Here is a 13,157-nt window from a genome sequence, read left to right on the forward strand (position 1 = left end):
TCTGAAAGTCTTCTGGCCGGAATGAAACCATCATCTAGGCTGCAGATGTTTGCCATCTCTGTGGGTCAGGAAAGCAAAGTGGTCCCCTCCGTGGCCAGGGGGACTGGAGGGAGACTATGGACCACGAATCAGGTCACTTCTGTTCCAGTCCAGGACTCCAGCCAATGAGAAAGGCAGGTGTTCACTGACTACTGACTCTGCACCTGCATTGAGCCTACATTTAATCCTTACGGCGGCCCTGTGAAGGTGAAGTGCTATCTTTCCAGCACAGATGTGGAAACCGAGGGTCCACAACTAGCATTAAGCAGCGGGCTCCGGGCCTCACAGCTTGTAAGCAAACAAGCAATGGAGCTAGCATTTGAACTCAGGGCCTGTGTTTAAGGCAACTCTAATTGACTTCCTATTGCCCCTCTCCCGGCTTCAGTTTCCTTCCCCACAGAATGGAAGTGCCCTGCCCACCACCTTCACCCCAGATCTGCTGTTCCAAGGCTCTCCACGAGCGCCCCTTGCTACCTCCACAATACTGTCGTCCCAGAAGTCAAGTCTCACGGATTTCACTTTGCTGATGTCTGGGAAGTTGCGGTGGACTCCGGAGCAATTCAGACAGATGAAGATGCCCAGCTTGTAAGAGGCCCAGTCGGGATCTGCGGGGCGAAAGGGCAGGAGGGGAGCTGGATGGAGAGCTGGGTGAGGAAACCAGCGCTGGGCCCGGGGGAGCTGGGAGGGGCAGGGCTTGGCGGTTAGCCCGGGGTGGCGTCCAGCTCACTCCATGCCGTCTCTCCTGGTCTCCCTGACGTAGGTGAACTAAGATACCAGCATGAAACCCTCTGGCCACAGCTCACTGGCCCTGGCGCGATGGCGGCCAGGGTGAAGATCTTGGAGAGTCCCGGGGATGGGGGCGAGCGGCTGAGGTGGGCGCGATGTGGAAGTGACAAGACTCTGAGGAACCGAGAGGAGAGTGTGGAGGGAAGGACCCGCACCGGGGCGCCTGGCTGGGGAACTGCAGGTGAGGAGGTTCGAGTCAGGGTGCCTCCGCGCCCAAAGGGTCGGAGCGCCGTGGAGCAGGAACGCGGGAGGACGCCGGCAGCTTCCGGGGCGGGGGAGAGGACCCGGAGTCTGGGACCCCCGGAGTGTGGGATGTGTGGGTCCTAGAGTGTGAGAAGTGGCTGGGTCCGGACTAGTGATGTCAAGCACCGAGGTCCGGGTGGGTAAGGGGTTTGGTGGGGGAGGTGAGCAGAATGGTCAGATCAAGTGTCGGGGTCCAGGGTGGGGAGGTCCGGGGGCCTGGATTCAGGTGGGCGCTGCATGGGACAGGAAAGAGCGGTCAGGGGCTTGGATCCGAAGGTGTTATAAGGATGATGCGCGCGAGGCAAGCGGGGGTCGGGGAGGGAGGAGAGGGGGCGGGCGGGCTGGGGTTCGGCCCAGAGTTCCGGTCTGCACGCGCCGTCGCGCCCTTACCCGCCGCCCCGCAGTCCGCGCAGTGCGCGTTGCCGGTGCCTGCCGCCTGCAGCAGCTCCAGTAGCCGCTTCTTGTTGCGCTCGCGGTCGCCCATGGCCGGCCCGGCGGGCTCAGCAGGGCTCAGCCCGGCGGTCCCTCGGCCTGAGGCGGCCCATGGCCTGCGCGCCGGCCCGCAGGTGGAGCTGGACGAAGTCCGAGTGCCGCCAGCAGCCGGCGCCGTCAGCTCCGCCCCCCCGGACTTTAAGCCCCGCCCCTCCTGGACTTACCGCCCCGCCCCCGGCGCGTGCTGCTTAGCTGGGACTGCTCTCCCCCTAAGGCAAACACCTGGCCGGGAGCCACCCCAGCGAGCGCGCGGCGCTCGGAGTCGCTCGCCCTAGCCCAAGATCAAATTCTGGTCCACCACTGGCTAGTTTCGTAATTGTGGACAACCCGGCCAACCTCTCTGGGCCTCAGTTTCCACCTCTATAAAAGGGGAATAGGGCATATGTTCTTGCAAAATTAAACAGGATCTAACTTCTGTTCGAGCTTTCTCGTGATGTAGGGCATATGTTCTTGGAAAATGAATCAGGATCTAACTTCTGTCCAAGCGTTCTCCTGATGTAGATCCTACATCTACTCAGAGACATTCAAATGCCACTTCCTCAGGAAGCCCTCCTGGATACCTAGCCTGGAGTAATCTTCCCAGCTTCCAGTCTTGCTAGGACATCGACTGATATATGATCCATTTACCCCTTTGGCTCTGAGCACTTTCTACCTACTACGTTGCATCACAGTTACTTATATATTTATGTTAATCCCTCCCCTACCCTCAACACACACACACACACACACACACACACACACACACTAGTTTGATGTCAGAAGCTTTATTTCCGTATCTCACAAAGCTCCTAGAAAGAGCACCTGCACATTTTTAGAAGTCCAGTAAATAGGTGCATGACTGTGTTCCCCAGGAAGAATGGTTTCACCAACAGGGACACCACTGGGCACTTTTATCTGTGAAGTTCCATCAGTAGGAGGTGGGGGCAGGGCTTAGGTGGTCTTGAATCTGGGCATTTCATGAATCCCCATCCTGGTCCCCATCTCTGTCCCTCTTTGACACCATCGTCAGTGACCCACAGGCTCCTGGTAAGACACGCACTGTGCACACTTGCCAGCCCCTCTGCAGGCAAGCACCCATCTGTCATTTGCCTAAGGCTTAATGCACATGGATCTTGAGTTTCCATCCTGACGGGCTGCCGATCTTCTAACTGACCTGCCAGCATCTCCAGTTCAACACACAGGCATACACACATGTGAACACATCTGGCAGCATAGTATGATAGCGTAGAGTCCAGGGATCCAGACTTTGAAACTTGGCTCCGTACTTCTCAGCTGTGTGGCCTTGGGCAAGTTCCTTCACTTCCCCGAGCCTTGGACTCTTCTGTAGAATGAGGTGGAGCGATCACCTAATCAGGTCATTAGGATGAGCCAGTACTTGTCACACAAAGCCCTCAAAACACACTGGCTCCCTTGCTTCTCCTGCGCCTCTGGTCAGCTCATGGGATCATCCCTTGGAATGCTGTGTGTCACCTCCCATCTTCCCCTGGGTGGAGGGGGTCAAGCCTCCAGGTCCCAGGGGAGGGGGACATTACCAAGAATAATCAGCCAGGAGGGTCTTGACTGTGGGAGGTGAGGCCTAGCCTAGGAACATCTTCAGAAGAACCAGTGAGAGAGCCCGGAGAGGGGTCAGAGGCCGTGGGGCTGTTTACCAAAACAGATCAAAAGATGACTCATTTCCGCTGCTTCAGATGAAAAAAAGGGACAGAAATAAATCTCCCAGGAGAAAGATGGGAAAGGCAACCTAAGGTATGAAGGCAAGGCGAGGGGGCCTAGAGCGGAGAAGAGGGGACGGGCCAAGGACATCGTTTCTCCGCTGCCCATGCCAGGAGCCCTGTGATGCTGGGATGGTTCTTGGGCGCCTTTGTCCCACCAAGTGGCTCTCCTTTGCCACCTTGAGTCTCAGCATCCCCTCCCTGGAGGTCCCACAAAAGCCAACCCAAGAGAATAAACAGCATCTCCTTCACAGCAAGAAGCCAGAGATTGAGAGGTTCCTTTCATTTCCTCTCTTCCCATCCTAATTGCTGGAGGTTTCCATTTAACAGAATTGTAAGCCTCAAGGCAAGAAGAAAAAAGTACTGTTATATTTTGTTGCTGATGGAGGTCTTGCCTTCTTTCTTTGCGGAGAGGGGAGGGAGAGCAGGATGGTGCTGACGAACAAGTATCGAGTGGTTTGCAGGGAGTGTCCGCACCATTGGATCGCATTTGAGCTCCGTGACAGTCCCCTGAAGGCGGCATGTTATCCTCATTCAGGATGAGAGGTTTAGGTACCCAAGGTCGTACAGCCAAGCAAGGGTGGGACCAGGGGCCAACTGCATGGTCTGCCAGCCCCATGTTATTTCAGGAAACCCCGCAGGGCATGCCTGGTCTCCCTTTAGCCTCCTTGGATTTTTTTGTTTGTTTGTTTTCACTTTCGAAAAAATGGTGGCAGGAGTTGCCGCTGCGGCACAGGGGATCTGCTGCTGCCTGTGTAATGCTGGGATGCAGGTTCCACCTCCTGCCTGGCACAGTGGGTGACTGACCAGGCATTGCAGCAAGTGCCTGCACCTGCAGCTTGGGTCTGAACCCTGGCCAGGGCTGACTGATCCCTGGCCTGGGAACCCCACATGCTGCAGAGTGGCCAAAAAAAGGAAAAAAAATGTGGCAAAATATCCATAAAATTGGCCATTTTAAATCATTTTATAAAGAGTCCAAATCAACGGCATTCGTTACAGTCACAGTGTTGTGCAATTGTCACCGGGATTTCCAAACCTTTTCACCACTATAAGAGATGGCATTGCTCCCCGTGGGAACTAGACATGATCAAAGTCGGGCTCTGCTCTGGGCTAGGGAACCAGAAGCTGCTCCTAAAGAAAACTCTGTGCCAAAGGCTGTCGTGACCAACAGGCGCCAAAGTACTGGGATCAGGGGCAAGCCGCCTCCCTCCTGGGCTCAGTGAGTACAGCAGCTGCTGGATAGAGTGTCTTCTGTAAATAAAGCTTGCAGAGTCCCGCAGAGCGCAAACATCAGCCCTGCTCCCAGGATCACTGTCTGCCCAGCTGAACCCAACCGCAGCGTGGCTGGAAGAAAGCCTGCAACCACAACCCCAGCCCGGAAATGGACTCAAGTTCCCCTCAAAAGAGACTACAGCCCCTTGGAAATGTTAAAGACTTATGCTTATTAGTTACAGAATGTTCAAAATGATAGTGATAGGAAACTTGAAAAATACAAGAAAGAAGAAAGAAAATACCACCTAAATTATGGCCACCATTTATTCGCTGATTTCTGTACTGTCAGACCACTTACAGGCATTATTTTACTTAGGCTTCAGTACAACCCTGAAGTACAGACTTTTTTTTTTTTTTTTTTTTGCTACTCCACAGCATATGAAATTCCCAGGCCAGGGATTGGATCAAGCAGCAGTTGCTACCTGTGGCAACCCCAGATCCTTGAACCCACTGTGCCAGGCTAGGGATCAAACCTGCAGCACCGGTGCTGCAGAGACAGCACAGATCCTGTTGCGCCACAGAAGGAACTCTGGTACAGAGTTTACAGACTTTTTCTTTTTTTTTTCTTTTTTTGATTTTTAGGGTCGCACTGGCAGCATATGGAAGTTCCTAGGCTAGGGGTCAAATTGGAGCTGCAGCTGCTGGCCTACACCACAGCCACTGCAACGCCAGATCCCAGCCATGTCTGCGACCCACACCACAGCTCACAGAAACTCTGGGTCCTTATACCACTGAGCAGGGCCAGAGATCGAACCTGCTTCCTCATGGATACTTTGTTGGGTTCATTACTGCTGAGCCACCACAGGAACTCCACTTTGTTTTGCTTTGTTTTGTTTTAGGACTGCACTTGTGGCATATGGAAGTTCCCAGGCTAGGGATTGAATCTGAGCCACAGCTGTGACCGAGCCTGCAGCTGTGGCAACACCAGATCCTTTAACCCACTGCACCCAGCTGGGGCTCAAAACTGGGACTCCAGAGCAATCTAAGCTACTGCAGTCAGATTCTTAGCCTACTGCACCACAGCGGGAACTCCAACACTACATTTTCAAGCAGCACATTCTAACTGTAGTTGCTCACTGGTCTCACTCACTTATCGAAGCTTTGTGAAAAGAGGGTCAGGTCAGAAATTCTAAAAAACAAACAAGCAAACAACAACAACAAAGACAGAGTCAGGTCAGTGTGTCCTCTGTTGCATCCTTGGCACTTGCCTGCCACAGAACAGGGATTCAAGAAATATTTGTGAAATAACTATGGAGGACAGTTTGGAGATACCTTAGAAATCTATACATAGAACTTCCATATGACCCCGCAATCCCACTCTTGGGCATCTATCCGGACAGAACTCTACTTAAAAGAGACACGTGCACCCGCATGTTCATTGCAGCACTATTCACAATAGCCAGGACATGGAAACAACCCAAATGTCCATCGACAGAGGATTGGATTCAGAAGATGTGGTATATATACACAATGGAATACTACTCAGCCATAAAAAAGAATAACATAATGCCATTTGCAGCAACATGGATGGAACTAGAGAATCTCATACTGAGTGAAATGAGCCAGAAAGACAAAGACAGATACCATATGATATCACTTATAACTGGAATCTAATATCCAGCACAAATGAACATCTCCCTAGAAAAGAAAATCATGGACTTGGAGAAGAGACTTGTGGCTGCCTGATGGGAGGGGGAGGGAGTGGGAGGGATCGGGAGCTTGGGCTTATCAGACACAACTTAGAATAGATTTACAAGGAGATCCCGCTGAATAGCATTGAGAACTTTGTCTAGATACTCATGTTGCAACAGAAGAAAGGCTGGGGGAAAAATGTAATTGTAATGTATACATGTAAGGATAACCTGACCCCCTTGCTGTACAGTGGGAAAATAAAAAAAAAATAAATAAGGTGAACTGTAAAAAGAAATATTTGTGAAATAAATGAAGAAATGAGTATGGCTAAAAAATAATAAGCAATAAAGTGAGGGAACTTGAGATGACAACATCCTTTTCCTTTCTGAAGGAAAGAAATGACAGGCAGGCATATGTAACAGGGCAAGCCAAAGAGTCATGCAGAAGCAGCTGATGGATTTAACCCATTTATTTGTCTATTCAATATCACTTTGTCTTCACCAGGAAGCAACTCAAAGCCCGGAGGGATTCCCCACTGCCATACTGCCAAAGCATTTGCTCATGTATTCATTAAATATTGATGGGGCACAGACTGCATGCCAGGTTCCGTTATGGGTACTGAGGATATAGCTATAAACAAAGCAAAGGGTTCTGCCTTGGGGCAGCTTCCCATCAAGTGGAGGACACAGAAAATGCTATCAAGGAAAATAACCAGAGTAAGGGGATTGAGAGGAATGGGAGATGCTATTTATTTATTTATTGTCTTTTGTCTTTTTCAGGGATGCACCCACGGCATATGGAAGTTCCCAGGCTATGGGTCAAATCAGAGCTACAGCTGCTAGCCTATGCCACAGCCACAGCAATGTAACAGGGCAAACCACATCTGGGCCACATCTGCGACCTACACCACAGTTCACAGCAACACTGGCTCCTTAACCCACTGGGCAAGGCCAGGGATCCAACCTGCAACCTCATTGGTTCCTAGTTGGATTCGTTTCCAAGAAGCCACGATAGGAACTCCTGGAAGGAAGTCAAGGATGCCCTCTCTGAGGAGGTGACATTGAAGCAAAGATTTGAAAGTTAAAAAATAAAGATCTGAGGAGTTCCCATCGTGGCTCAGGGGTTAACACCAAGTGCAAAGGCCCTGGGGTGGTAACATGCTTGGGATGTGCTTTGTCTAACTCTGCTGATGTGCCTTGCTCACACTCTCCATGTCTTACTCTGGCCCTCATTGTCCACGAAGATCCTGTCTCCATGCTCAAATTCCAACTTACTTCTTACAGCACCCCTTATCTCCCGCATCAGTTTTCTCACAGTGTTCACATTTTTATTACAGTAATCGTCACATCACTATTTGATAAACTATCATTTCTTGGCCTTCTTGTTGTGGCTCAGCGGAAACAAATCTTAGCTAGTGTCCATGAGGACACGGGTTCAATCCCTGGCCTCGATCAGTGGGTTAAGGATCCAGCATTACCATGAGCTGTGGTGTAGGTCACAGATGCTCCTCGGATCTGGCATTGCTGTGGCTGTGGCTGTGGTGTAGGCTGGCGGCTACAACTCCAATTTGACCCCTAGCCTGGGAAGCTCCATGTGCCCCAGGTGTGGCCCTAAAAGGACCAAAAAAAAAAAAAAAAGCAAAAACAAACAAACAAACAAAAAAACCAAACCAAAAAACTATGATTTCTTGCTGTTTAATCCCATGAGGAAGTTATCCCTTAAGAGCAGATTGTCATCTTCGTCGTTGTACCCTTGGCATGTCGCAAGTGCTGAGCCTGAAAAATGGTGGTTGATTCTTTTATGTGAAATGTGCAAGACAGGCGAATCCTTACAGACAGGAAGCAGACTCGTGGTTGCCAGGGGCTGGGGGAGGGAGTACTAAGAGTGACTGTTAAAAGGATACAAGGTTTTTTTTTTTTTATTTTGTCTTTTTGCCATTTCTTGAGCCGCTTCCCTCCGCATATGGAGGTTCCCAGGCTAGGGTCCTAATCGGAGCTGTAGCCATCGGCCTACGCCAGAGCCACAGCAACGCGGGATCCGAGCCACGTCTGCAATCTACACCACAGCTCACGGCAACGCCAGATCCTTAACCCACTGAGCGAGGCCAGGGATGGAACCCGCAACCTCATGGTTCCTAGTCGGATTTGTTAACCACTGCACCACGACAGGAACTCCAAGGTTTTTTATTTTTTTATTTTTTTTTAGGGTATTGGAAATGTTCTGGAACTAGATAGTGCTGATGGTTGCACAACTTTTTAAATGTTCTAAATGTCACTAAATTGTACTTTTTTTTTTTTGTCTTCTCAGGGCCACACCCTCAGCCTATGGAGGTTCCCAGGCTATGGGTCCAATCAGGGCTATAGCCACTGGCCTAACCCACAGCCACATGAAGGCCAGATCCTAGCCACATCTACAACCTACACCACAGCTCATGGCAATGCCAGATCCTTAACCTACTGATCAAGGCCAGGAAGTGAACCCACACTCTCATGGATATTAGTTGGATTCGTTTCCACTGGGACACAACTGAAACTCCCTGGATTTTTTTTCTTTTATGTAACTTTTTTTTCCAATATTACACACAATTAAATTAGGCAAATGATTAAAATACTACAAACTGAAACCTATAATCAGAATACATGGACTCCTGCTCCAATACTGAAACATATTATATATACATATCTCAGTTTATTTCTTTTTTTCTTTTTTGGCTGCTCCCTTAGCATGCACAAGTTCCTGAGCCAGGGATTGAACCTGCACCACAGCAGCAACCCGAGCCCTTGCAGGGACAACAGACTGGATCCTCAACCCACTGTGCCACAAGGGAATTCCTTCATGAGTTTTCTATGTCTCTGGGTCTATTCTGTTTTTTTCTTTTTTTTTTTTTCGTTTGCTTTTTTGGGCCACACCCATGGCATGTGGAGGTTCCCAGGCTAGGGGTTGAATTGGAGGTGTAGCTGCTGGCCTACGCCACGGCCACAGCAATGTGGGATGTGAGCTGAGTCTTCAACCTACACCACAGCTCACAGCAAAGCCGGATCCTTAACCCACTGAGCAAGGCCAAGGATCGAACCCGCAACCTCATGGTTCCTAGCAGGATTCATTAACCACTGAGCCACAACAGGAACTCCTGTTCTGTTTCGTAAGTTCATTTGTATCCCCACCCCACCCCCCTTTTTTTTAAGATTCCACATGTTGGAGTTCCCGTCATGGCTCAGTGGTTAACGAATCTAACTAGGAACTGTGAGGTTGCAGGTTCAATCCCTGGCCTTGCTCAGTGGGTTAAGGATCTGGCATTGCCGTGAGCTGTGGTGTAGGTTGCAGATTCGGCTTGGATCCTGAGTTGCTGTGGCTCTGGCGTAGGCCAGCAGCTACAGCTCTGATTAGACCCCTAGCTGGGAACCTCCATATGCCGCAGAAGTGGCCCTAGAAATGGCAAAAATACAAAAAAAAAAAGAAAAAAAAAAGAAAAGAAAAGAAAAAAGAGATTCCACATGTGGGTGATATCAGATGATATTTGTCTTTCTCTGGCTTATTATCATACCTAGAATATGATAATCTCTAGGTCTTTCTATGTTGCTACAAATGGCATTATTTCATTCTTTTTATTTATTTATTTTGCTTTCTAGGGCCGCACCTGAGGCACATGGAAGTTCCCAGGCTAGGGGTCCAATGAGAGATGCAGCTGCTGGGCTATGCCACAGCCACAGCAATGCTAGCTCCAAGCCGTGTCTGCGACCCACACCACAGCTCATGGCAATGCCGGATCCCTAGTCCACTGAGCGAGGCCAGGGATCAAACCCACATCATCATGGATCCTAGTCGGGTTCATTAACTGTTAAACCACAAAGGGAACTCCGTCCTTATTAATTTGTAGGAATTTTTAGTATATTCTGGATATGAGTTCTGTGGGATATGTATTGCAAATATCTTTCGCTCTGGAGATTGTCTTCCCACTGTTTGGTGAGTAAATGTTTTTAACTTTAATCAGGTCCAATTTATCTAGTCTTTTTCCTTTATGGTCAGTGCTTTTTATTTCTAATTTTAGAAATATTTGCCTGTGTCAAGATCATGAAGCTGTGGAACACTAATTTTTAATGCTTTTTCTAAATAAAATTAACCTGGGGATGTTACATATGTGATTATTCATTAACTTTTTTGCTGTTGTTGTTGTTGTTGTTGTTGCTATTTCTTGAACCGCTCCCACGGCACATGGAGGTTCCCAGGCTAGGGGTTGAATCGGAGCTGTAGCCACCGGCCTACGCCAGAGCCACAGCAACGTGGGATCCGAGCCGCATCTGCAACCTACACCACAGCTCACGGCAACGCCGGATCGTTAACCCACTGAGCAAGGGCAGGGATCAAACCCGCAACCTCATGGTTCCTAGTCGGATTCGTTAACCACTGCGCCACGACGGGAACTCCCATTAACTTTTTTTGTTTTTATTTTTTATTTTTTTAGGGGCACACCCTTGGCATTTGGAGTTTCCCAGGGTAGGGGTCAAAATGCAGTTGTAGCCGCCGCCTAAGCCACAGCCACAGCAACGTGGGATCTGAGCCGGGTCTTCGACCTACACCACAGCTCACCACAACGCCAGATCCTTAACCCACTGAGCAAGGCCAGGGATCAAACCTGAGTCCTCATGGATGCAAGTTGGGTTGGTTAATCACTGAGCCACGATGAGAACTCTTCATTAAATTTTTAAAGTCAATGAATCCCCATATGTGCCAGGCAACATGCTGGGCCTTAGAAGGGATATAATTATGGCTGGAATCACACACTCCTGAGGGATCCGAGGAGGCTCAGAGAGGTGACGTCACTTGCCCTAGTTCTCACTGCTGGTTTCCAGGGTTAAAAAATAGGACTGGCTGATTCCGAGTTTGAGCCTAATCATTAAGTCCCCCTGTCTCCGGGAGGGATGTTGAGCCACTACGAATGGATTGCTGATGTCTTCTAGTTGGGAGCTTCCAGATCATCTTAGAAAAACACAGAAGCAAATAAGGAGACAAGGGACAGGTGGTGGGGAGGGATGGACTCGGGGTTTGGGATTGGCACATGCACACTCAGGTATGTGCAATGACTGGCCAACAGGGACCTGCTGGATAGCACAAAATTCTACCCGATACTTTTTTTTGGTTTTTTTCTGCATTTCAGGACCACACCCATGGCACATGGAGATTCCCAGGCTAGGGATCGAAATGGAGCTGCATCTGCGACCTACACCACAGGTCATGACAACGCCACATAGTAAACCCACTGAGCAAGGCTAGGGCTGGAACCTGAAGCCTCATGCATCCTAGATGAGCTTGTTAACCGCTGAGCCATGAAGGGAACTCCTCTACCCGATGTTCTTCAATAATCTATGTGGGAAAGAATCTGAGAGCGAATGGACGTGTGTCCATGGATACCTGCGTCCCGTTGTTGTGCAGCAGAAATGATCATTGCCTTGTGAATCAACTTGACTTCAGTACAGCTTTAAAAAATGGGGGGAAAAATGAGACCAAAACACACGGTCAAAAGTGAAATAAAACAAAACACCAAAACAGGTCTGTAAGTACTGTGAGGGAGAGAGAAGTCATGTGTCTGGCTCCAGAGATGCGGAGGCTCCCGGCACCCTCGTTGGCCCTTAGATGAGCAGAATTTGGGGAGCGAGCATCCTAGGGACAGGGACCCACAGGCAGAGGTGAGAGTACCAGGAAGTTTATGAGCTCCCAATAACAGAATACTGTTCTAGGAATGGCTTAAACAATGTCAGTTATTCCCTCCCTGAACCCAAGTCTGCAGGCAGGTAGGTTCAGAGTTGGTCTGGCAGCTAAACAATTTTGTCAGGGTCTGTACTTCTTGCCGGTCCATGGAGAGACGGCTGTTCCTCTGAGCTCATCCTCCCACCATCAGAGTCACAAGAAAGGGGAGCTGGCTGCTTCCCTCCCCTCCCGCAGACACTCCCACCCTTTATCAGGGTTTAAAACCTTCCCCTCTGAGGCCTCCAGCGGAAGCATCCCCACTGTTATCTTAATTGCTAGCACAGGGAAATGGGATCAGCAGAGCTGGTTCACCTTCCCTGAAGACACCGCCAGCTGCCCAACCAGCATCTATCAGGAAGGAGGAGAGGCAGCATGTGGGTGTCAGTGCCACTAAGGTGCCTGGCGGTAAGCAGAGAGGAAGAGCTGGGAGAGGAGGGTGGGGTCCCTCCACAGGGTGGGAGATGGAGGCTTAGTCGGCATGGGAGCCAGGATGGGGAGGGGGTGTCTGAAGGACAGGGAGGCGATTAGGCTGACAGAAAGCTGGGAAGTTAGATGGGGGGGGGGGGGAATTAAGTGATTGCAAGAGCCCAGGTGGAGACAAAGAGGCTCTGATAGCCTGAGTGGCCATAGCAAGGAAGAGGGGGAAAAAAGACATTTTGCAGGTAAGGCTGATAGAATTTCACGTCTTTTTTGGGTTTGGGTTTTTTTGTTGTTGTTGGTTTTGAAGGGGTTTTTTGTGCCCACGGGATGTAGAAGTTCCCGGGCCAGGGATGAAACCTGTGTCACAGCAGTGACCCAAGCCACTGTAGTGACAACACTGGATACTTAAACTGCTGGGTCACAAGAGAAGTCCAGAACTTCATGTGGTTTTTTTTTGGTTTTTTTTTGTCTTTTTGTCTTTTTGTCTTTGTTGTTGTTGTTGTTGTTGTTGCTATTTCTTGGGCCGCTCCCTCGGCATATGGAGGTTCCCAGGCTAGGGGTTGAATCGGAGCTGTAGCCACCGGCCTACGCCAGAGCCACAGCAACGTGGGATCCGAGCCGCATCTGCAACCTACACCACAGCTCATGGCAACGCCGGATCCTTAACCCACTGAGCAAGGGCAGGGACCGAACCCGCAACCTCATGGTTCCTAGTCGGATTTGTTAACCACTGCGCCACGACGGGAACTCCCCTCATGTGGTTTGTTTTGTTTTGTTTTTGTTTTGCTTTTTAAGGGCAAACCTGCAGCATGTGGA

The 13,157-nt window shown here is 49.9% G+C and overlaps 1 protein-coding gene across 5 annotated transcripts in view; it reads right to left on the bottom strand.

Annotated features, from left to right (window-relative positions):
* ADAP2 (ArfGAP with dual PH domains 2) overlaps nucleotides 1–1,657 on the bottom strand; it is a 28,748-nt gene extending 27,091 nt beyond the window's left edge. For 2 of the 5 annotated variants that reach the window (XM_047756556.1, XM_047756554.1), the window contains exons 1-2: nucleotides 1,459–1,656; nucleotides 514–644 (exon numbers count right to left, since the gene is read on the bottom strand). In XM_047756556.1, coding sequence (XP_047612512.1) covers nucleotides 514–644; nucleotides 1,459–1,552 — 225 coding nt within the window. In that variant the 5' untranslated portion in view covers nucleotides 1,553–1,656. Of the gene's footprint in view, nucleotides 1–513; nucleotides 645–1,458 lie in introns of all 5 variants that reach the window. The other 3 variants (XM_047756558.1, XM_047756557.1, XM_047756555.1) reach the window with 2 other exon arrangements.
* Nucleotides 1,658–13,157: the final 11,500 nt, after the last annotated feature.

This window comes from Phacochoerus africanus, chromosome 14 (genome assembly GCF_016906955.1).
Source record: "Phacochoerus africanus isolate WHEZ1 chromosome 14, ROS_Pafr_v1, whole genome shotgun sequence".
NCBI classification, from domain to species: Eukaryota; Metazoa; Chordata; class Mammalia; order Artiodactyla; family Suidae; genus Phacochoerus; species Phacochoerus africanus.